We start from the raw sequence: 26,119 nt of genomic DNA on the forward strand, positions 1-26,119 counted from the left end.
CCGGCGTCAGGAAGGGCACTCGCACCTTAGTTCTATGACTTGCAGACCTATTCCTTGTACTGAGACGGAATACCGCGTGTTCCAGTGGCAGCAGGACACAAATTAGACATCCGTGTTCAAACAGCGTAAGGTCGGTCTACCTTTGAGGTGTGTTAACACTAGTTTACGCCGTAGATGAACAATTTGGCCAATGCGCAATACGGCTGCCATAGTTTGGGGCTATTAAAGTTTATCACGTAGTAGTGATAATCAACTGCACGCCGGTACGGTGCTCATCCAGAGTGAAGCGAGCAGAGGTGCGGTTAGCTAATATGCTCTCGGCCACCGATCAAGCTAGCAGCAATAAACTGCTAGCTTGATCACACAAGGATTTGTACAGAATTTTCCTTACTGTTAATAAATAATTATTCCACGCTTACAAACAAAATGTGCAGCATTTTTAATTACGTACGATACGGTCATACTTTTAAACACCCTTTCTAAAACAGCTTGCAAGAGCATGTGTCAGCAATTTTTATTTATCACATTGTTGAAAACACGGCTCCTTAGCAACTCGTTCCGTTTTCTACAATCTGAGTTTCAATTGTTTAATGTATGCATGCTTTTCTGCTGTCATAAATATGCTCGACTGATTGATTGGATTTATTGGTGTTGACCCTTATGGAGTTCTGGCTGTTGAACTGTTTCTAGATGCTTTCTCAGTCTTTTCCTTTGTTGTGTGGTAATCTCCGGGCAACAAGGTCAATTCATTGGTCATTTCGGAGTCTTCTGTGGATGTCGGGAACGTCGGGTGAAGATCTTGAGTTTCGGCTGATTTATCTGCAAAAGATCGTGAATGCGATGATGTTGCCATAAAGAAATGGAATAAAAATAGACAAAAATAGAGTGGCAAAGAAAAATAAATGTACGAAAAACGCCCCGCATCGCTGCATCCTCTTAAAGACTATAAGACGTGGGCGATATTGTTAATAACGGCAATACGTTCACTTCGTTCGAATTTCTTGTTGATAAAAAAAATACATGTGAGCAGTTTGAATACGCAGCGCCCACCAACGTCCCGGTTTTTAATCATCGATTCAAAATTGGAAGTTAGTCACTATTGATTCAATAACGTTCTTACGTTTTAGCGGAATAGCGTTTAGGAGCTCGTGTCGGAGAAAATCCGGTGTCGTGGTCGACGTCGGTGGAACCAAAAAATCCCATAATGCGACGCGCCCAGCCACGTGCACGATGCTGCGCGCATTGATTTATAAGATTTAATTGCTAAATTTGACGACCAAAATAATCCCGCCAAATTTAGCGAAACATTTTTCCGCCAAATTTATCCTAAAATCTTCTCGCTAAATTTAGCGAATCAATAGGGTCTCGACGTTACAGCCATGTGTGACGTCACTTGACACGTGACGCTACCGACTAGACCAGGCACATACGCTTGCACGGCTTGTCAGCGAACGCGTGTTTAAATGAGAAGTCTTTGCGAACGGGAAACGCGAACGCTATCCCGTTCGACTTTTAAAGGCGAAACTTCATCGTCCCTCAAGTTTCTATATTTTCTAATTATCGATGCGCGACCAGTGAAAGGCCACTCAAAACTTTCTTACAGTTATATAGCATTTTCCACCCAAGAAACGCAGTCCCCCTTCTGCATTCTTTTGCAAAGAATAATTACGGTGCTTCGCTCAGGCAAAATTATTAAGTATCTCATTATACTGTCAAAACAAAAATGTCATCGAGTATGCCAGTACTAAGTTATATATATATATATATATATATATATATATATATATATATATATATATATATATACCGGGTTGTTGTTTTTTTGCCTTTTATTCTTGCAGATTTGTTTTAAAAAGCCATGAAAGCTGCATTTATGCGGTTTGTAGGAGTGAGTTATGCGCCAAGGGGGACAATATGTGGGTGGCTAATCTTTGAGATAAGTCGACTAATTAATTAAAACTCACAAATTAACTTATTATTAGTGAAAATAGACATATGATTCCAATTAGAAACTTGCTGAGCGTTATCGAAAACCACTAGATCAGTCATTTTCAGAAAGACGTACAGCGCTTGAAAAGCGTAGTAGTGCACTAAAGTTACCACTCGTGGAGCAGGAACAAGGCTAGCGGTTTCGGTAAGGCGCCCGCACAATTTTTCTGACCCTTATTTAGCCCCCGCGTGAGAAGCGCACTACTGCGCTTCTCACGCGCTCCCCCTTTCTAGAAATTACTGATTTAGGGGTTTTGGAGGACGCGCAGCAAGTTTCTAATTAGAACATATGTCTATTTTGAGTAAATGAAAAGTTAATTAGTGAATTTTAATTAGTTAACCGACTTATTGGAAGGATTAACCACCACCACCCACATAATGTCTTCTGGGCGTATCTAAGTTTCTAATTAGAACATATGTCTATTTTGAGTAAATGAAAAGTTAATTAGTGAATTTTAATTAGTTAACCGACTTATCGGAAGGATTAACCACCACCACCTACGTAATGTCTTCTGGGCGTATAACTCACTCACACAAACCGCATAATTATAGCTTTCATGTTTTTTTTTTTTTTTTTTTTTTTGCTTTTTAACAAATCTGCAGGAACAAGGGAAAAAAACACCCGGTATGTATATATACATATATATGTGTGTGTGTGTGTGTGTGTGTGTGTGTGTGTGCGTGCGTGTTGGTCATTTACAATAGCTTCGCTTTTTCTCTACATAATCAACCTGCAATTCTACCAGAAGTCTAAACAACGCTGCAAGTGAAGAGTGGTGCACATTGTGCTTGTACCTTTATGGACGTATAAATCATATCTTACTTTGGATTGAAACTTCGGTTACCTGATGGTTTCGCATTTTTATTTAGCTTTTTCAGAGTAGCATACACACATTAAATTGGACTTCTGTATGTAAGTCATAAAAATATTTTGAGTATCATTTGTCAAAGAGCTGTTTAGGCAAAATTCCTAATGGTAGGTGACTGCGGTGTGCGAACATCTTACGGCAAATGCTACAGTGACCTTATTCTGGAAATGACAGTTTGTCATTTCAATGTTTTATATATTTTAATAAAACTGAATATCTTATTTCTTTGTGCAAAACCAATCTAAACTTCAAGTGTGTTAGTTTATGGTATCAAGAAAAGGTTAGTTACATTTTTTTTAAAAATAATATTACTTTTTTAGAATGTTTACAAAAAATTATTCCGGTCCAGTACAAAAAACAAAATTCCTTTTGGTTCGTGATTTTCAAAGAACCTAGAAGAAGAAAAGCACAACATCTTTATTTTGAAAATTTACGTTCTTCTGTGGGGAACCTAAAGTTTACCTTTATTATAGAAACTTTATTCATAACAAAATGCATTGCTCTAAAACAGATCCTCGCAATACAGCAGAGTTTCCCAAAAGAAGAAAAGATAAAACATCTGAACAAAGTCGACAGCATCCATCTTGCAGTGTTTGTATGAAGCAAGAGAATATAAACCTTTTTCACCAGGGCGCCGCTATCTTGAGTTGTCGTCACTTCCAGTAGGGCCGAAATTGCATTTTGGATATAAGCGTAACCGTTAGGCATTCTAGTTTTGCCTCCCCTCTAGTTTTTACTATTTACAGGTTAATTGTTTAATTACCTTTTCGTCGCCTCTACCGGATACGCCGTTTAGGTGCATAGAGATGAGAGTGCACGAAAAACGTCTAAACACCCCCGAAGGCAGCCTAAAACATGTTTTCTTTTTTGCCTCGGCTGTTTACATTTTCACGCAGAACCATTATAGCACAATATTTACAGAGAAGAACCATTACAGCAGAATATTTACATAAAGTTGTTTCTATAGATTAATCAGTTATATTTTAATAGGTAGGCAGTAAAATTAACATATTGCTGGAGAAGTATATTTAAAACTTAAGCACGAAATCAAAATCACACTGAAGAGTTCCAGTTTTGTATCAAAGTTCTTTGACGAAATAATGTTCAGACATGTATAAACGTGGATAGAGTAGGTTGTTACGTGAGAAGTAGTTAATAAAATGAATGAGAATGTAAGCTACTTCTCAAATATATCATGCTTGCCAAACTCACCCGAGATCTCGACTGTGCCCATGGCAATGCCGTATTTGTTCTTGGAGACGCATGTGTAGTTGCCGTAGTCGCGTTCGCTGACATTGTTGAACTTGGCTGTGGTGTTGTAGCCGACGCTGGAGAGATGCACGGACTCGCCATGGAATAACAAGGTCCCGTCATCCCGCTGCCAGTGCGTAAAGGTTAGACCGGGAGAGAATACCACGCAAACAAGTTCTGCACTCATGTTGCCGTCACATTTTCGTGTCCACTGCAACGTTGTGTTCACCGTTGGCTTGCCTGTGAACGGATGTAAAGGCATCATATTTTGTACGTAAGTCCACGTGTATGGTGAGGTATACTTATGAGTAGCACGTGTTAGTATAAATGGGTTTTATATCTCAAATAGAATATTACGTGATTACAATTTCCATCTAATTAATCCAAAACGCCTGCTTTGCCAGGCGTTGAATTCGTTTCTTTATGCACAATACATCCTTCGAGAATCGCGTGCAAGAAGTATGACAATACTCTAAAATATTGCGGGCAAAAACATGTAGTGCTTTGCGGGTAAGCATGTGTTGCAGAAACATATGTTGTATATACCAGGTCTTCGATTGAAACACCTAGAAATGAAAATTGCGAAGCGACGATGCATTGATGGGGTAGCTCTGTCGCGCACGGCACGTAGATGGTATTTCATTATTTTAATATTATGTTAATAAAACTATATTAACTGTTCACTGCGCGAAACTGTTAGCGCAATCAAACAATCACCATTCTTTTGCTTCTTTTCTAGTAGGATTGACAGACAATCATCAAACCTTCTCGTGTTGTTTAAAGTGATCATTTGTAGCACTAATCTAAGCTCCGAAATTCGCTACCCACCAATACCCTTCAAACTAGTATACGAAACAGCGCCGAAGTTCTATTCGCTCTAACCTTGTAGAGAAACATAAATTCATCTTGCTGGAACATGCTCCAGTTTTAGCCATAAAGTTTGGTAGCTGTGAGCGTCGGCAAACGTATTAAATACCTGCATACAGCTAGTGCTCGAACGGCACTCTAATATTGCCGCATGCGTGGCGAAGATTGAAAGACACGCTAATGACATCCGGAGGAACGCGATTCCAACCCCGCTAGGCCCAGGTGTTTCATTTATAACTCTGCACTCTTTGGGAAAGTTCCAGTGTATTCTCCACTGTCATCGTTCTGGTTTGGAACACTCTTGAACACAACGCGTGTATGAAAGCGCCGGTAACGCGCTACTTATTTTTACGTTTGAAGTCAAAATTTCGCCTCATTAAGTATTTAAGTTGCACACGCATCTGCTCATTTTTATTCCTGACACCTTGGTGCATGTGAGAGGAGACGTTCATCCTCGCTCAACCATTCCATGTAGTAGACATGGAACGCTTTTGGTAAGGACAACATAGACGAGAATGACCAACGATGATCAACGACCACGACGTGTCGCGTTAAACGATGGCGAGTCGCACCGAATGAAGCCAAACTACGACGACGACCTGCGACTACGATCGGCGGCGACGACCTGCGACGACGATCTGCTACGGCGACGTACGACGTCCACGACGACGACTTACGACGACGACGACCTACGATGGCGATGACCACCTACGATTTCTACGCTGACCTATACGATCACGACGACGACGCATGATTACGACGTCGACATACGACGACGACGACACCCGACAACGATTTACGATGACGAAGACGACCTACGACGACGACCCACAATGACGACGGAGCCCTCCGCCCACCTACGACAAAGACGACCTTTGACGACGGCGACCGACGACGACGACGACGAACTATGATGACGAGCGATCACAATGACCTAAGACGACATCATAAGACGACAGCCTGAGACGAGAACTTACGACGACAACCTATGACGATGACCGGCACTTCAACGAATGGGCAAATGAGTGCCAGTACTACTCACAAAAAAGATGACAACGATGAAGTAATTGACGGAGATGTGACCTTGATAAACTGCGATAATGCAAAGTCATTTCGTTATATAGTTCAATAGGTTTTCATTTTGTCAGCCTTTCGGTAAGCAGCGGGCCTCTGCGTCTTAGAGGGCGTGTAATGCCGCGCGCGTGGTGAAGTTTCCAACACATACGAGGGACAGGGTATCGAAGCCCGCCTGGCCCAGATCCCTTTTTGTAACTCTGCACTTTTCGGAAAGTTCCAGCTCATTCTCGGCTGTCATCGGGCGTTCCGGTTCGGAACATTCTTGACAATACACGCTCTGCATAAAACAACGACTGAACAAGGCACTAATATTTTGCTGCTATTAGGAGCATCAAAGAGGTAAAAAAATATCTTGGGGGACATCTCACGGAAACAACTGTAATATTCACATTGAGCCTTAACCCTATCTGAAAATACAACTATCGTATGATGTCAGCAAAGCATTTGAAATAAAAAAGTAAAATTGATCAACGAATGCGTAACACTCTGTTCTTATAAGGGTAAGAGAGCAGGACGCGCAGAATAACGTAAATAGGCTGATATTATGGTGCCTGTTTGTATTAGAATAGTGATACATGTAAGAATTACAGTAAGACAGCTACAACAAACACCCGCAGAAGTATCGGAGTTTTCGGTGGGAACAAAATTCGCCCACATCCAGAAGCACTACGTTTCCATTCCGGATCACTGAAACGATTGCCACTGCCTTCGCAGAAACGCATCGGCACTCACAATCCGCTAAATAAGAGCGGAAAAGAGCTGTCAAATTTACTTTAACATGTGTAAAAGTACCAACCAGGTAGAGCAGTGGTGGCAAAAGAGTGATGATTATTCTCAGAAACTAATCTAATTGTACCGTTTTTTTTTTTTTTGCGAAGTCACGCTAGCAAATTAGTCCGGTATTACTGACTCACCTGAGATCTCGACAGTGCTCATAGCAATGCCGTATTTGTTCTTGGAGACGCAGGTGTAGTTGCCGTAGTCCCTTTCCTTTACATTGTGGAACTTGACTGTGTGGTTGTTACCTGCAACGGCGAGCCGCAGGGACTCGCCGGGGACCTGTGGGGAAAGGCCACTGCGCAACCAATCTGTGTGACTTGGATGGGCGCTGTCAACAGTGCAAAGAAGTTCTGCAATGGGTCTGCCATGGAAACCCCGTGTCCACCGTAGGGTCGTTTCCACGGTTGGCTTGCCTGGGACAGGAAGAGAAGAGTTCAGATTATATGGTTAGGGTCACGTGTTTGGTACCTTCTCGTTTAAAAATTTACCTTGGAGATCGACAGTCTTTGTCATGCCCGGTCATGACCTCTTACGATGCGGTTGTTCCTGTGGATCTCTAGTTTCCACAAGGCGTTGTATCAGAACAGAGGCAGTCGTAACGCCGTGACTCAAACTCAGACGAAGATGATCGAAGCAACCTTAAGTGTTATTTATGACCACATCATACAATTATATACCGCGTTCAATCTGTGACGGATGGTCGCGAGTTAAGATTTTGTTTTTTAATTTGACGTATCGTAGAGTCTTTTTTTGAATTCTGTTGTCGAGTGATGGTACATATGACCTTAGATCAATATTTCACCTGGAGGAGCATACAGAAATACTGCTGTAAAACATGTAATGTTTCGGAGTTTGTACGATGATTCAAGTATCAAGAAAAAGATCTAGGAGTGCGCAACAAGCCGCTACGTTAACAAGATCTAGGAGTACATTCCGACAAGGCGTCTGTGCACTGTTTTGTCTGAATATATAGCACTCTTTAAATAGGAGATAGTGTGTGCCCTGTCGCATATTGTTCAGATATTTTTTTACATTGCTTTTCCTGAAGTACACGGGATACTTTTGCTAGATCCCAATGTTGTTGAAAGTTTAAACAAATTAACAATATCAAAAGTAATCTGGTTGTTGTTATAACGTTTATCATTATAACAAAACATATAACCTTTTTTTCGGTTTTCAAGCTATTGGGAGTCTTGAAATGTTCAAAACAAATGCTGGGTGCTTTTGCGTAAGTGTAACATATTTGTCTAAAAAGAAAAACTGCGTTAAAGTTTTTCTAATTCGGTTCCTGCAAGCGAGCTATAAGGCCAAGGGAACACAATGTAGGGGTCTAATTGACACAGTAAGCCCAATAAGTAACTAAAAAGTAAGTAAGTATTCTAAGGGGTTTAAATAAACATGACTCACACCATAAGTTGCTCTGCGTCAACAAAAAAAAAGCGAGGTTAGTCATATTTAGCGTGATGGACCTAATCTGACTAACTTCAGATTCGGCAAAGTTTGGCAAAGATTCTGCTAAAATTCGGCAAATGCCTCTGCACGCGCAAGAACACGACTGGGTCATGGATTGCAAAAGGTCGCCGTGCAGTCGTGCGGTTACCATCGGAGTGTAGTACAACCACCGGTTACGGTGAGCTGTGCAGTAGGCAATATGGTAACTGTGCGTTTGCGAGCAATTCTGCAAGTGTGGTTTTCTTCAATATTTTCTGCCTCAAGAACAAGGTCGACCAGTAATTTACGGAGTCTACTGCGGAATTGAAAATTATGCGGTACATTCTGGATGACGTTATTTTCATTTGACTTTTCCATTGATGCAACTAATGGTGAATTCCACTCGTAGATCCGGAGCGCTTCCCAAAATCCGCGAGGGAGGCGAAATTCCGCTCCGTGGGACCCGCTCCGAATCGACGAGGGGAAGAGAAACTTGCATTTTTGGAGCGACCTCCCCCACACCCCTCCCCACCCCTTCTCCCTCCCCACCCCTCTCTTCCTTTCGCCGTACAAAATGGCCGCTGCTCGAACTTGATAAGCCCACCAACGCCTCAGCCGGCTGATCTTTCCGACGACCAGTGACGACTGTCACTGCTTAGCTGCAGAAGTAACACGCGACACAGGCCGGGCGAAATTATACGCACCACGGCGCCCATGTCACAAATAACGAAGACGTCCGCGTTCGGCACCGTCACATACCTTTCGGCCGCCTCGAAGCGGCGGGGCACGGACATGCAGCGATTGCCAGCGGTGGAGTTCAGATTTGTAGTACGACTTTAATAAACACAGGTAACAAACCATCACTTGCTCGGTCGTTGCCTAACCACTTCTTGCTTTATTTCACGGGAAAACGCCGAAAGAATGCAGTGTAAAAAGGTAAACAATCACTGGCTGCGAAATGAATAGGCCTAACCTTGCGTCTGCCTCCGGCTTTTCTGTCGTTCTTCTCGTTCTTCCTCTTACGATCACAGACGTCAACGCTTACGATTTGCCACGCTCCACATTCCCGGCTTTTTATCCCTGATCTACGCGAGGTAGAAGCGTTCGAGCCGTCACAATCCAGAGTAAACATCCGACGCACCCGAACAGATCCAACTCCACGACCCGACCGGCCCGCCGATCTCTCCAACCTCGCCGCGCATGCGCACCGCCGATTTAGACGGAAATCACGTGGGCCGCTCTGTCAGCTTCCGGAGAGATCCGTGAAAACCCGCAGAGCAAGTTCGGCAGGGTTTGGGGCGCTCCGTGGAGCGGGCGCTGCCAGAGATCTACGAGCGGAAGATGACCAGCTCGAGCCAGATCTGCGAGTGGAATATGCGCGCTCCAAATGGAGCGCTTTTGGAGCGCTCGAGATCTGCGAGCGGAATTCACCATAAGTAGTTGAAACATTGACGGACAATTACTTTAAAGCACTCCTCGCAATTATGGCGCTCCTCTTTTCGGCTCACGAGCAGTTTGTGGCAAAAAGAATGATATTCCGTTTTAATTAGCGTTATTTTGCAGTTTTCATGCATATGCGAACTATCATTCTCGATGTGGCATATCCGACATTCCTGACTTTTCCTATCTTCCTGAATTCCGTGTGTTTCCTGACACCAGAAAGCGGCGTTTTAAAGGGTAAAATCGAGGCGTAGCGAATATGGGACACACACCTTTATGCAAAGCTGACGTCAAGTGACTCAAATCAAAAACAGGCATATTTACAATAAGATTCTTATCTCTTCTCGTGAAGGCTCAGGAACCGTTATATTCGTTTTCGCGCACGAAACGGTGACTTTACGAGAAAGTAAGAACTCTGTGTTATGGCCTTTACTTTAACAATGTACACACACTTGTAGACTTGCACTGATGAGGACTCAATACCAAAACTCTCGTAGCGTGATTCGTGACTGCGGCCGCTACTACCCAACCACGTTGTCATGCCACTTCTGCAAGGAGTCGTTCTTAAATTGTCAGTAAATACACAAAAACGACACCGATACAATTATCTTGTAGAACATCACATTATTAAGTAATTAGTGCGTCAATATGTATTACATGTTGCATTCAAATTGAGAAAAAAGAAATCCGTTTTTCGTCAGAAAAAAAAAAACAAAACAAATATCGACGTTAAGCCTGGGAACAAGGCATTTTTGCCGAATTTTAGCCGATTCTTGAGAAAAGTTCGGCAAACGTTGGGCTTTGCCGAACCCCAAGCTCCGGCACCGAATTTTCGATTCGGCAAAAGTTCAACCCACCCCTTATTTTTAGAAAGACTTGGTGCGGGAAGGAAACGCAGTAGTGCGCTAAGGTTGCCACTCGCGCAACAGACTCAGGGCTGCGTTGAGAAAACGCGGGCGAAAATTGAAATAGAAAAAACACGCGGGCACATTATCGCACTGGTAGCCTTGCTCATGCTGTCCATGTGGCAACTTTAGCACTCCACTGTGATTCCCAGGTGTTCCAAGTCTTTCTAATATTAACTGATTTAATGGCTTTTGATGACGCTTAGAATGTTTATAACTATAACCCTATGTTAATTGTTATTAACTAAAATAATTTACGTATTTTAGTTAATTAGCGACTGATATTTACGCTTCGCCCCGATACTATATTCTCCTGGTCATTAACTTACACAAACTGCATTAATGTAGCTTTCCAGGGCTTTGTTCTAAAGAAATCTATTAATCTTAAAAAAAATGTCTTTATACTTGAACATTTAAAAACAAATATAGCATTTGCGCCGCACGTATGGTGTAAATGAAAATATGTTAGGAAAACGTCTAAACAAAGTATCTGATTTAGGTAATACATTCTACCAACTGGGATGTACAGTTGCCAGTCCTGGTAAAGGCAAGGGAGCGAGATAGATAAAATGACGCATGAAGTTCGTTAATATAGTAGCTTTTTTGTTTTGGTATAATCAAAATTTGAACACATTTTGTTCATTTTGGCACATCGCTGAAGCAGAGAAGGTTTCATGTATGCGCTATGCATGCGTTGCTTCGTTATACTTTTGTAATGGTACGGTTATACTTTGGTGTTTGAGAATGATCACGCAAGTTCAAGTTTATTCAGGAGGGTAGTTTGTGAGGAGTATTATTTAATCAGCAGTTCACATGGGTTCTGCATATTCCGGGAGTCCATTCAACGCTTGGAGTTGTTAGTGCTCTTGGATTGCAACGAGTCGTCCATTGAGGTTACTAATGCAATCGCTAGTGGAAGAAGGCACTTCGGACGCTATCCAATCTTGGCTGCTCTGCTTAGACGTGACGTTATACGTCCGCTGCGATATGTATTGATGGGTTATGAGCTACCCCTTGAGGTCATCGGGTCATGATGGGTGCCACGCCTAGTCATTCGGGAGCCAGCTGCGCGCGACGACGGTAGCATATTCCCGCAGGCTCCCAATGAGCAATACTTGGTCCTGCTGCGTGTGCTTTCTTTCACCTCCATATAGTGCCGAGAAAAAAAAATTTGAGCTAAGGACCGCGCGATCAGGGGTTAGTTCTCACTTATTGGCTTGTTGAGTATCGTATTTTACTATTGTTTACGCCTAATTAGGTATCCGCATGATTATCTATAACAAAGAAGACGTTCTTTTAAGAAGCTGTCTATTGCCTGCTGTAGACTGTGTATGCTTTATGTAGCCTTCGAATGCGTGTAATGCTTTTTTATTACACTGGAACTTATAGCTTTCCGCAAGATGTACACCACAGACTTTGTTGAAAGGGAACAAATTGTTACTTTACGGCAGACAAAAGGTTTTGAGTACTCTCGGCACCCTGGCAGCTCTTCGGCCCAGTCGCCCCACCGCGGGGCGCAGGTGGCGAACTTTCCCACGTGGCGGCGGAATCAAGCCGGCTACGCTCACATCGTGGGCGCGGCCTTCATAAGGCGGGTCAGAGATGGCACGCAGGCAGTCGCTGCTTGGACTCAGGCGCCGGTGGTAACAATGTTAATTGTCTTGTCTATGTCCAATTAAACGTAGTTTCTTGTTCTTGAAGTCGTTGGCTCCGTGTTATTTCTCCGGCGCGGGTATGCAGCATGGCAAACCGACCACAATGGCGCCCAAGCGTGGTATGCTACCCACCCACAGGATTTTTACGAGCTTGGTTTCTTCTTTCGGTAAGCCTTTTCCCCACCCCCCGTGTTTCCTACCGTCGTTCCGTGCTTCCGTCATGTCCGCGTTTGTTGTATTCACGTGTTTCTGGCTGTGTTTTTGTGACCACGGCAATCGTTTTGCGCACTTGTGCTAGTTTTTTGGGGGCGTTTTTTTTTTTGTTTTTGCAGGCTTGCTCACACGGGAGCAGGAAGCTGCGATGGCCACGGCGGCACAAATGAACCTGCTCACGAAGGTCATGGAGATGTGCGATTCCTTGATGCAGCACCTGACCCACACGCCTGGCCAGCAGAAGACCCCGCCGCGAGTGCTCCGACCACCCCTAACTGTTTCAGTCTACACGGGGCACGACGACGTCAAGTCCGTGGCAGACGTCATGGGCGACCTGCAGGCGTACCACCTTGCCTTCGGTGCCTCGGAAGCCTTCAACGTGGACCGGATTGCCCCGCTGGCGTTGCAAGCCAGCGCCAGGTGCTGGTTGGGGGTTGCAGGTCCCTTCACCAGCATGGCAAACTTCCAGACAAGGCTTCGAGAAGAGTTCCTGCCTACGGGCTATGCAACGCAGATTCTCCGAGAGCTCGAGGCAAAAACGCAGCACCCGGACGGAAGTCTGGTCCGGTACGTTCCGGTCATGCAAGAGCTCTTCAAGAGGGCAGAGCCAAATACACCGGAGTCAGACAGAGGAGCAGCTCGGGTCAGAAAACAGTTCCACCCAAGAAACCACATCTACCAGATCAACCGCACCTTTGAGACCCTAGAGGAGCCAGCCCGGGGCGCCCGCCCCATCGAGGAAGCTCTTCAGGCCGAACGGAACTACATGCGGCCACCACCAACCAAGTACGCGCTCCAACCGGCATGCGCAAGGCGGGGCCCCGAGGCCTCCACACTAGTGGACTGTCCGAACGAGACCTCCCTTCCCTACCATGTCAACCAGGAGAGTATGCATGGCATGCATGGAGTTCTCCCGTGCGAAATAAGCGAATGTTCGTATAGCTCTCATCAAGAGGTCCCCGGAGGTCACATCGGGGCTCGTGCGGGTCCCGGCTTTGGGGTCGCCACGACAGCGAACCATCTTAATCAGCCTGCTCCTGCAAATGCTGATGAAAATTGGCACGCTGCGGTCGCAATCCCGCAGCTATGCAGCATTGACCCCCATCGTAGCGGAACAAGCTCTCCCACAACAGCCGGTCGCAAGCCTGGTGGAAGCCCTCCAATAGTGGTTCTTTACCCGATCACTGAAGGTGGTCCGACGGTCACCTCGGTACGGGTGTCCTCAGTAGGCAACTGTCGTCGGACTGCTGCTATGAGTGCGAGCAGCCCCACCATCACCGAAACTAGTGTCGAAGACTTCTGGACACTACAAACAAGAGGTGCCACGAGACGGTTGCAAAGGGCTGGAACCAGAACCAGGGAAACTTCTACGGCCGGCAACGCTGAAACCAGGCAGCCACTCGCCAACGGCCTTTAGAGTCCTTGGGGGCAGGGAGGCCGGGGCAAAGATTCCATCGGTACGTCCAATCCAGCCCGAGCCTAACATCATTTAACGCGCATGACGAATTCACTGCCCGATTTTCCCATTGATGCACTTTTGGATTATGGGGCCGCTATATCGCTTATAGGAGATTTGGTTTTCGAACTCTGCAAGGCAAAAAAGATACGCCTCCCGAAGTGCGAAACCCGTTTGGAGCTAGCCTCTGGCACACGATAACAGCTAGGGGATCCGTGGGGCTACATACTCGGTTTAATGTAAAGAACCGGCGTCAGCGATTTCTTTATCTGCGAGGACTCGTGGTACCCATGATCTTTGGCCGAGATTTTATTACAGGCGAAAACATGACACTTGACTTTTTTTTGGTAGCGAATACCGACTGGGACAACAACCGGAGTGGACTCCGTTTACCAGTCGGGAGGACTTCATCGGTAACCCGCCCACTGGAGCCCACTTCACCGTGGTGCTGGACGTCTTGACTGCCAACGTTCGAAAATCGTTGCAAAAGTGCCCCGCAAGCAGCCAGCAGAAGCAGGAGTTGCAAGCCGTCCTGGGGTTTTCTCACCGATGTTTAGGGAAACGCCTAGAAAAACTGACATCCTGCGCGACGTATTTAAACGGCTGACGCGCCGCCTCGGAGGTGCGACCCTCGAGCGATCAGTGACCACAAAATTGCACTCCTAGATGCGGCACTCGAGGAGATGATCGCCACCGGTTCCGTACGTGAGTTGAAGAGTCCTTGGGCGTTGCCCGTTGTTATCGCTCCAAAAAAAAAAAAAAACGGAACAGCCAGACTCTGTGTGGATTACAGACGGCCGAACGATGCGTCCGTACGAGACGGATACCCTTTCCCCATCATTTCCTCCATGATGTACGCGCTCGGTAGCGCGACCGTGTTAACAACTCTGGATTGCAGTCGCGGGTTTCTTCGGATCGAGATTCACCCATCAGTGGTTCCAAAAGCTGATTTAGTTTGCCACATGGGGGTTGTTTAGTTCACCCGACTCCCGTTTGGCTCGTCTAACTCTCCAGCCAGTTTTCAACGCCTGATGGATGTTGTTCTTGGGAACTCACGAATTGGCCATGGCATACACGGAAGATGTGGTTGTTTTCTCGAGAATTATTGAGGAGGATGTCGAACACCTTCGCATCGAATTTGAGCGAATGCGTAATGCTGGCTTTACGATTCTTCCTAGAAAAGTTCAGTTGTCCGCGCCCAAGAAAAACCTCCTTGAATTCGTTGTGGATATCGACACGCTCCGCTCCAACGAAGATAACTTGCGCGCGCTAACGGAATGCCCAGCTCAACATGACGTAAATAGCCTACAAAGATACCTCGAAATGATTGCATTCTACAGGGATTTCATTCCGCACTGTCCCGAGATATTCCAACCGTTCATGAAACCTTCTAAAAAAGGTGTCATGTGACGTTGAGCAGAACAACAACAATGCGCATTCGCAGCCCTTTGAGAACGTCTGACAACGATTTTTTACAGTTCCCAGACTTGAACAAGCCGTTCGTTCTGCAGACAGATGCAAGCGACTCTGGCCTGGGTGCTGTTTCGCAGTGGGAGTGTGACGGTATGCTTCGGCCAATTGCTTTCACGAGCCGCACGCTAACTCCAGCCAAGCGTCAATACAGTGTCGCAAAACGTGAATGTCTCGCCATTATTCATGCTTTGAAGAGGTGCAACATGTACCTAGATGTCGCAGCGTTCTTGATTCAATTTGATCACTTAGCGCTCTCATGGCTAAGAGGACTTAAGAATACCTCTAGACGTCTTGCTCGTTGGGCGCTTACGCTGTAACAGTAGGACTACTCCTACGTGTACCACCCGGGGTCAGCCAACAAAGTTGCTGATACACTCTCTCGTGCTCCACTGCCCGAGGAGCACTCGCAGGATACCCGTGGCTTGTAGACCGTCGCGGCCACGGCATGAGGATCCCCAGACTTACGGTGGGTACATTGATGAGCCGCAAGGAGCTTCGCAAGGCGCAGCTGGATGACGGACTCTGCCAACGCGTGTCCACTTGGCTGGCAACAAGAGGTCCAATCGACAGCCCATGTCACAAGGCATTCGACTTCTACTTGATGAGCGACGGCGGCCTCCTGCTGCGCTATATCCCCCTGGTCAACGGCGATCGGGATGGCTCCGCGTTACGGACCGTGATACACCGCAAACTACGTAAGCTTTTCATTCGATACATGCATGACAATGCCTTGGCAGGACACAGCAGTGGGAGCGAAACTTACGAAAGTTTATCCCGCATTGCTGCCTGGCCAGGCATGAGGCACGATGTGCTCCAATACGCTCTTAGCAGCTCGGTGTGACAGAAGGCAAAACCACGTGGTGGTCAGCCCCCCGCTCTAATGCAACCTATCGTAAGCCAGAGTCCTTGGCAGATAGGTTTGTTACGTCATGTGCCCTTTCAGACCTAGTCCCCGCGGCAATCAGTACTTGTTCATGGTAACCGACCACTTGACGATGTGGGTAGGGTTATTTCCTTTTCGAAAGCTAGATTCGAAAAAAATCGTGGAGTACATGCTTGAAGCATTCACTATTCCTATAAGGATATGGGTAAATAACTAACGCATTAGAAACATTGAGCAACGCGCCATATATTTTCAGGAAAGGAATATCTCGCTTCCTTCTCTTTGGAAATTCATCGTTTTTTGCCAGTGACATCTCAAACCTTGAATTGTTTAAATGATTACAGTGGGATTTGCATAGATGACAGGATGGAAAGGGTGCCCACCCAGAGCACGCGATACAAATCAAAGCAAATATATGTTCAGTTCATTTTTGTTTTCTTAGGAAATGTTCCAATTCAGCAAGCCCCAGGGAAAACAGACATTCCTTCTTTGCTAGCTCTCAGCTACGATTCATTTCACGTCTTGGTGTTTTCCGAAACCGTTGAACGTTTGGCAAAGGAAGGGTTTGTTGTACCGTGTAAGGGAGGAGTTTAAAATTGTTCACCCTCCTTGAAGAAGGATAATAGTTGCGCTCAGACGAATCTCGAGGAACGGAGTTTCGATATTTTAGGCGTAGCTGACTCAGTGACGAGAAGGTATACTATGTATTTTGAATATAATCTTTAATTAGGGAAGCACGCATTCATGCACGCGTCGCAGGTGGCGTTCTGTTCGGAACTACAAAACACTGCAGAATATCCGCGAGGGCGTAACAGGGGAAATACTAATGGATATATCCAAGACAACGCTTGCCATGTGAATCTGAAGGGGCTGAGAATCGACAAGGTTCAACTCTAGTCTAAAAGAACCCAAGACTCCCATCGAGGTGCATAAACAAATTTGTCCAGCCACCGAATTCACATTGGAAAAGAGTATACTTAAACTAGTTCAGATATGAACACAACTACCAGACAGGTACTATGAACACCTTCAAATATAATCCGTAAAATGAATCAAAATTTACCGTACTTCTGCCGTTTTTAAGTCTGCAAATATGGGGTCATTTTGACTCACCTGAGAACTCTACAGTGCTCATGGCAATGCCGTATTTGTTCTGGGAGGCGCAGGTGTAGTTGCCGTAGTTTTGTTCACTCGCATTGTTGATCTTGGCCCTGTGTTCACTTCCAACAACGAAGAGGTTTATGGATTCGCCTTGGAGCAGCGGGGTCCCGTCATTGTGCAGCCAAGCCGTGTGGCTCGGATTGGCACTGTCTACCGTGCACACAAGTTCTGCACTTCGACTGCCATCGGAATGGCGTGTCCATTCTATGTTCGTTTTCAGAATTGGCTTGCCTGCGACAGGAATGAACGACGTGAGATCGAGGAGGTAAGTACACTTTTGACGAATTTGTTTTTAGTAAACGTTTGAACTAAATATCACTTAAAGTGTCACTTTTTTACGTTTTGCGGAGGGTAAATTGGGAAAGCTCCCCCTTCTTTTCGGTAAAATGAATTTTATTTCGAAAGTATTAATATAAGTCTTATTCGCAAAAAAAAAAAAAAACACTCCGTCTGCATATTCGTGAGCAGAAAAGTAACTTCCTGCATTGATACTGCCAGTAAATTCTGTAGTGTGTTATAAGTAAATTATGTGATACAAACAGCTATTTGTTTGAAAAGAAAAAGGCACTAGACGAACACGTTGCCACGAAGCAAAGATGAATTTCTCCGTCACATTTTGTCGCACTTTAGACACCAATGAGGTTTTTCTCCTCTAACAGAGTCTTAGGGGTCCACATTTGTAGATTACTATTCCGCTAACGTACCACAGTCTTGGCGGAAAGTGTGCTGGCTATAAAACATTGCGAAAGTGTTAAAGAAAGTCTTTATATTTAATAGTAAGATTGCTGTTAAAACTAGGCCTTTTAGGACAGACTCAAAAACTGGACACTGCTTTAATACATCTCAATTAAGAATAGCCCTCTATTGGAGCTTTCAACATATATGTGAAAAAAAGAGGGCATTTTTTAAAATATATTTTAGTAGTTATATGGTAGTTATAGTATGTAGCAGTTATAAAAAGGCGCCTTATATGGTGCCTTTTTAGGTTGAGATGCCGAGCATGACAGATCTGCCACCAATTGAAGGCCAGGACTGAAGAAAATGTAATGATCCAAAGGTTTGTTGGGCATAGGAAACTGCAAGCGTGGGAGTTAGCAAGTCTAGGACTTATGAACCTTTCAAGTTTTGCAACGACTACTATTAAAAAAACAATGTCAACACATAGATTTCATCAGCAGAGTGCAATAAGGAATAAAGTTTTGATTAACACTTTTTATTATGAATGATACTACAAGGCAGATACAAATTATAAATAATTATTTTGATTCTGAAGGGAGCAATGTTTTAAGAAATAGGACGGATTGTGGCGGCTTAATTTAAATAATGTCAGCCAATGTTACTTCCCCTTACTCACCTGACATCTCTACAGTGCTCATGGCAATACCGTATTTGTTGTGGGAGACGCAGGTGTAGTAGCCATAGTTCAGTCCGCTTGCATTGTTGAACTTGACCCAGTGGTCATTTCCGACAACGGAGAAATGCAAGTATTCGTCTGGGAGCAACGGAGACCCGTCATTGCCGAGCCACTTCGTGCGACTTGGAGTGACGCTGTCTACCGCGCAAACAAGTTCTGCATCGCGACTTCCATCAAGATTGCGTGTCCAGTGTATGGTCGTTCTCAGACTTGGCTTGCCTGTGAGCGAAATGCAAAACGTTAAATTTTGAAGTCAGGGACATTTTTGTTAAATTTGTTCTTAGTGAAGTATTAAACTAAATATCACTTAGGCTTTCATGTTTTTACTGATTGCTTTGGATGAATAGTGAAAGCTCATTGTTATTCATAAATCGCTTTAATTTTGAAGGTATGAAAGGTGGACTCAACCTAAAAAAAGTACATTGTTTCATCTCTATATTCGTTCGTCAAAAGATATCTACTCAAATGAATACTGCCGGCGAATCATCGAGTTTTTTTTAGAATAAATATATTAAAAAACAAGACTATTTGATAAAAAAAAATGCGAAGTAAAATTTTGAAACAAAGAGACGATGAATTGGTCTGTCGCACTTTAGACATCAATGCGGTTTTTCTCATGTCACGAGGTGTAAAGAGACCACTTTATTAGATGGTCATTCTTCAAACAACCCACAGTGTGGGCCGTAAAGTGTGCTAGCTCTGAACTATAGTAAAAGTTATAAAAGAAGATCTCCATATTCAATGTTATGATCGCTGTTAAACATAGGCCGGTCAAACGATACTTCCTAACTGCAGGTTGCATAGATTATTCTTTTTTAGAGACCCACATAAATAAAGTTACATATTTGTATTGATACATCTCGCTCCAGAAGTAACTTACATTCTTAACCTTCAGAATATATGAAAAGAGTTTTACAGTGTATATGTTATACAGTTTTAGATATGAATGGTGTTTCACCAATTGGGGTCTGTGATTCACATTTTCCTCCATAGTCCAGAGAGCGAGGTGAAACCTCTATTATGGTGTCCGTATTGGTAGGGGTGTTGAACACAGCAGAAATGCCACCAAATATATGTAGCGACTGAAAATAAATTGAATTAGCAAAGCTATTGTTGGGGATGGGCAGCTACTGAATGAATATCGGAAAGGCATAACTTCGGACCCTTTGAAGGAATTGCCACGAGTACTTTTATATAAACATTATCAGCTGCTATACTTAATCACCAAGGTCTGACTACAAAATAGGCATTTTTGAAATTGTTTTATTATGAATATATATGTTCTGAAAGCCGTACATGTTTGGCAATGTAAACGGAATTTAGTACATTTTATGTCATTCACATATGAAAATGTTATGACCTGTCACTCACCTGAGATCTCGACAGTGCTCATAGCAATGCCGTATTTGTTCTCGGATACGCAGGTGTAGTTGTCGTATTCCAATTCGCTCACATTCTTGAGCCTGGCCATGTGTTTATTGCCGTCGACGGAGAGATGCACAAACTCGCCGTGAACCAGCGGGGATCTGTCACTTCGAAGCCAAACTGTGCGTCTTGCATGGGCGCTGAGTACCTCGCAAAGAAGTTCAACCATACCGCTGCCATCTGCACCGCGTGTCCAATGCATTGTTGTTTTCAACGTTGGTTTGCCTGTGACCGAGAGTGAAGACCCTAGATTATGAAGTGCAGGTAACGTGTTTGAAATGGGCTCTTTGTAACTAAATAATACGACATTGAACGCTTTGTAATATCCGGTGAGCTGCGACGCGTTTATATATTTTTTTTTTTTATATATAGCAACAACTTTCCTTATTTGCTTTTAGCTTGAATGCAAGAAAACATTTTGGACACAACAATGTTTTTTTAAGATTAGTCCTATATAAAAAAACAAAGTGACATCGAAAAACAAGGTCAACTACGAGGACACCTAGTATTTTTATGACGAACATGTTTTAATAGAAATTATTTGTACACACAGACTAAAAGCAGCACTGTGGTGCACTGCGTCAAACCGAATAAGCATTGCTCGGTATGACTGTATAGCAGTCGGTATTTATAGGCGGCGTTTGTCCTGCCACATTCTGTTTAAAAAGCTTACAACGCAGAGAGGTTATACACTCCGTGCGACGCGACTGGCGCGCCGCCGCGCGGCCGGTACCGAAAGTAGGCAGTGAGAACCCCAGAGAAAACGAAACCGAAACCCCGCCGCGTACGTTGGTACGCATTGAAGTCGGAGCGGTGCGGTTGCGCTGGGTTCACAGCATGAAGTGCTGCCTGTGCTACGTCATTAAGTGCTTCAATAGTTATGCGTCGTATCTCGTAGGGATAAAGTTTGACAGTTTTTCACCTCACCGATTTTTTGTGGGACAGCGAGACAACGATGGAGCCGTGCCGTACGACGCGAGAAATTTGATCTCCCGATCATGTCTGCCACTGTGTCGGCTCGGCTGACATATTCTACACTGCCGCTTTGCGGTCTGCGTTCGTTTTCGTACCAGTAGCGCCTACATGTTTCAGCGCCGATGGGACGACATGAAATGCCATCTCACACTCGCGGGTGTGCAGTGCCACTTTCGTTGGAGGAATGCCCTCCAAAGAAGTTTCGTCCCCATCGTACGTGTCGATGATATTTCCGGACAAGTATGGCACGCAATCTGTACTTCATGAAGAAAGATTCGAACGGTAAAAAAATGTGACAAATATAAATCTAAAGAAAACAACAATGAAACTCGTAATCACTGGAGAATCGACGTTTGAGTATGGAAATTTATGTGGTGTGCTTTCTTTCTTGATCAGCTTCCTTTTGGATGTGGAAACGCTGACACCCCGAGTTTTCTCGACAACATTTTTTTTTCTCGGCTTTAGAGCCACCTATCGCAAAGTGGTTCGAACTGGAAGCACCGTCCACTGGTCCCTTCCTACCTGTAAAGTGTGCACCTCCCATAATGAGTGGTATTTTCTTGACAGCCTTTGACGGTCAACGCCAGTTCCCATTTAGTTACGCCGCCCAATCTAAATTTCCACCTGGTTTCGTTATGCCGACTCTTTTTGGTATAATAAGTGTTGTCTCAAGTTACGGTCATGTCAAAGTACCGGTGCGCCGAAAATCAGCACCTCGCACAACAGGTTATTACACAACAGCTGACCGCAAAAGCCCTTGACGGTCATAACGTGTGTTCGGCCGACAACTTTGTTTTCTCGGTTTTGAAACCACCTTTCGTAAAGTTGTTTCAATTCGAAGTACAGTCCACTAGTCACTTCCTACCTGTAAAGTCTCCACATCCCACGACCAGTGGTATTCTCTTGACAGCCTTTTCATGGTCAAAACCGGTTCCCATTGAGTTACGCCACCCACACCGAATGTTCACCTGGTTTCCCTATGCCACCTTTTTTTTTATATTAAGGGCTGTGTCATGTTATTGTCAAGTCCAAGCACCTGCGTGCCCAAATCTGCACTTTGCACAGCCCGCTATAACACAACATTTTAGGTACAATAATTTATTCGTTAGAAACCTAACTTTCATACCAGCTGTCTTAATGAAACTTGGCACACTTCGTGCACAAACTTAGTGAACATCTCACTCGCCTCCGATATCATCGTTCCAGCAGTCCTACGTTTACAGCGACGAGCGAAATAAATTTCCCACTCGGAGCATTTACGGTGGCGGCCGTCTTGCTTTTGGGAAAATTGCTGCAACTCCTTTTTCGGCCGCAACTAGAGAAATTACCCCTAATAACGACTCAAGCTCAATATACAAGAAGTGGAGAACAGCTAAATGCCCTTCTGTCCCAGCACTCATGCAACGTCACCCACAACGTATCGGCTCAAAAAGCAAAAGTTTCGTCCGTACGCGCTTCCGCCGCCACAGCTTCGCATGCGAAAAGGCGCCGCAGGCTGCAGCTGAACGCGCCTCACTGTCGAACGCCAGCTACTCCGCTAGCGGCGCTGCGCGCGTTTTTCAAAGCGCCCCCTATAGTTCCCGCACGGAGTGTATATACAACGGCACATTTTGCAGTGAAATGCTTCATTTTTTTTTAAACCGAGATTGGCGTCGAGGAGCCTCCAGCGTGGGCTTCAATATTTGACAAGGCTCTGGTGTCTCGTGCAATTCGAACTCTCCCCTGTAGGAAAAGCACGGCGAAAAGCTTGAAGCGCATCCTGGAGGCCGGGAGTTCGAAAGACATATTCAACTATCCTCGCTGTCACATTAAATAAAATTTCTAACAATAATGAAATGCTAGAAATAACCTGCCGTAACTTGAAGTCGGATAGCTATCAAAAATATGTGTGCAATACAAAATTTCAGAAGAGGAGACTCAATTGCCGGAGTCTCAAACTCAAACCTGTTGGACTGACAAAAAAAAAATCTCACTCACAATATGGGGCGCGATTTATGACGGACGAGAGAAGATATAAACCAATTTGAGGTAGGTAAGAGAGGTAGCAGTATTTGGGCATCCCTTCACATAAGGATAAAGGTAAATAAATAACGAACATGAAATAAGAAACAAGGCGCCGTAAATTTCCTGGAGAGGAAGCTCTATCTTCCTTCGATTGGAAACTCACTGAATTTTCCAGTGACGTCTCTAACATCAAATTTGTGTAAATGGCCACAGTATGTTTTGTATAGACCATCACGCGGCCTTGACGTCACGCCACTGCGGTGGCGCTGTCGACGGTACTGCTCATGCACGCACGCTTTCCTCCACGCAAATTCGGTTTCTGCGCACGTGCAGTGCCCACACCAGGTGTGGGCACTGCGCGGCCTTCTTCGTAAACAGCGTGTCGGTCTATAGATGACAGGATGAAAGATGAGGCCACCCAGAGCGCGCGATAGAAATCAATACAAAACATTTGTCCATTTCACTATTTTTTTTTTTTATAAAGAAATGTTCCAATCCAACAAGCCCCGGGGAAAACGAACATTCTTTCTCTGTCCGCTATCAATTTCCAATTTTTTTCAGTTCTCAGTGTTTTCCGAAACCGTTGAACGTTTGGCAGAGGAAGGGAGTTGTACTATGTGAAGGAAAAGTTCAAAATCATTCGCTGAACACCCTAATCTAAGAAAAATATTATGTGCGCCAAGACGAATATCGAGGAACGGACTTCTGATACTTCAGGCGTAGCTAACTCAGTGACGAGAGGATATACTGTTTCTTTCCTTATAAGGTCCAATTAAGGATACACGCATTCATGTACGCGTCTAAGGTGACGTTCTCTTAGGAACTACTATAAAATGCAAGATATCCGTAAGGCAGCAAAGGAGGAAATACAATGCTTGCGATGACAATCTGTTGAGATTGAGAATCGCAAAGGTTCAATTCTGTTCTAGAACAATCCAACACTGCAATCGAGAAGCATAAACATCTTTTTCCAGTCACCGAAGTAGCATTGGAAAACAGCCTTCTTCAACTTTTTCATGTATGAACAAAACTACCCGACAGGTACACTGAACAATTCAAAATATAAACGTTAAAATGTATTACAATTTACCCTACTTCTACCGTTTTTAGGTCTGCAAATGTAGGGCCATTTTGACTCACCCGGGATGTCTACAGTGCTCGTGGCAATGCCGTATTTGTTCTGGGAGACACAGGTGTAGTTGCCGTAGTTCAGTTCGCTTGCATTGGTGATCTTGGCCCTGTGGTCATTTCCGACAACGGACAGTTGGATGGATGCGCCTTGGAGCAGCCGGGACCCGTCATTGCCCAGCCACTCTGTGCGACTTTGAGTGACGCTGTCTACCGTGCAAACAAGTTCTGCACTGTGACTGCCATCAGTATTTCTTGTCCACTCTATGTTCGTTCTCAGAGTTGGCTTGCCTGTGACCGGAATGGAAGACGTCAGGTCAAGGTGTTTAGTTTAGTTAAAATTTAAATTAAATATCACTTAGAATGCCACGTTTCTACGTTTGGCGTATGAGAAATTGCGAAAGATTGCACTTTCTTCACTAGAATAGACTTAATTTCGAAAGTATTAAATTAAATCCCAATAAAAATACATTGCTTCATCTCTTTACTGGTGTGGAGAAAAATTGCTTCATGCATTGATACTAACAGTAAATAGTCTAGTGCGTTAAAGCTAAATTATGTGATACAACTGACTATTAAGTTGAAACAAAAAAAAGAAAACACTAGACAAACACGTTGTCACAAAGCCACAATGAATTTCTCTGTCATATTTTGTCGCACTTTAGTCACGAATAGGTTTTTCTACTATAGCGAAAATTGTGAGGCCCACATTTGTAGATTACTCTACCACTAACGTACCAAAGTCTTGGCGAAAAGTCTGCTAGCAATCCGACACAGCGAAAGCATTAAAAAAAAGTCTTCTATATTCAGTATTTGGGCTGATGTTTAAACTAGGCCTTTAAAAAAATACTTGAAAGCTGTAGGCTTCATTAATGCATCTCAATTAAAAATAACTCTCTTTCTCTGGGCCTTCAGCATATATATGGAGTAAACAAATTACACAGAACGTTTCCCAACTGTTTTGTAGAAGTTATGCTACTTCACAATTGGGGTGTGCGATTCACTATTTTCTGTAAATTACACATAGCGAGGTGCGTAAATGACACTATAAAACCTCTTATATTGTGACATTTATAGGTGTAGATGGCTGCGCACGGCAGATTTGGAACCAAAAGAAGGCCAGAAATGAAAACAGATTTAATCATCTAAGGATTTTTTGGGGATAGAAAAAAGCACGCCTGGGAATTCGCAACGCTACGACTTCAGGAGCTTTCAAGTTTTGCCACGATTAGTAGTATAAAACAACATCAACGCTCAACTTTCATCAACAAGGTGCGATAAGAAAAGTTTTCTTTAACATTTTATCATAAATAATACCACAAGACAGGTACAAATTACACAAACTAGGCAGGGTTTAGAAGGGCGCATTGGTTTAAGCACTAACACGGGATGTACTGAGTTTTTTATATTTATTGTCTCCCAATGTTAGTTCCTCTTACTCACCTGACATCTCTACAGTGCTCATGGCAATGCCGTAATTATTCTTGGCGACGCAGGTGTAGTTGCCGTAGTTCAGTTCGCTTGCATTGTTGAATTTGACCCTGTGGTTATTTTTGTCGACGGAGAGTTGTAAGTATTCGTCTGAGCGCAACGGAGACCCGTCATTGCCCAGCCACTTTGTGCGGCTTGGAGTGACGCTGTCTACCGTGCAAACAAGTTCTGCATCGCGACTGCCATCAAGATTGTGTGTCCAGTGTACGGTCGTTCTGAGAGTTGGCTTGCC

General features: G+C 44.2%; 1 protein-coding gene across 2 annotated transcripts in view; it reads right to left on the bottom strand.

Annotated features, from left to right (window-relative positions):
- Positions 1-498: 498 nt before the first annotated feature.
- The window catches only part of LOC8053519 (hemicentin-1), an 82,044-nt gene continuing 56,423 nt past the window's right edge, over positions 499-26,119 (bottom strand). For both annotated transcript variants that reach the window (XM_040215116.2, XM_029991996.3), the window contains 8 exons: positions 25,840-26,118; positions 24,409-24,687; positions 20,236-20,514; positions 18,805-19,083; positions 17,403-17,681; positions 6,968-7,246; positions 4,071-4,349; positions 499-819 (listed from right to left, as the gene is read on the bottom strand). In XM_040215116.2, coding sequence (XP_040071050.1) covers positions 659-819; positions 4,071-4,349; positions 6,968-7,246; positions 17,403-17,681; positions 18,805-19,083; positions 20,236-20,514; positions 24,409-24,687; positions 25,840-26,118 — 2,114 coding nt within the window. In that variant the 3' untranslated portion in view covers positions 499-658. The remainder of the gene's footprint in view (positions 820-4,070; positions 4,350-6,967; positions 7,247-17,402; positions 17,682-18,804; positions 19,084-20,235; positions 20,515-24,408; positions 24,688-25,839; position 26,119) is intronic.

The sequence above is a fragment of the Ixodes scapularis genome, unplaced genomic scaffold (assembly GCF_016920785.2).
Source record: "Ixodes scapularis isolate PalLabHiFi unplaced genomic scaffold, ASM1692078v2 PGA_scaffold0__279_contigs__length_252992795, whole genome shotgun sequence".
Lineage (NCBI taxonomy): Eukaryota > Metazoa > Arthropoda > Arachnida > Ixodida > Ixodidae > Ixodes > Ixodes scapularis.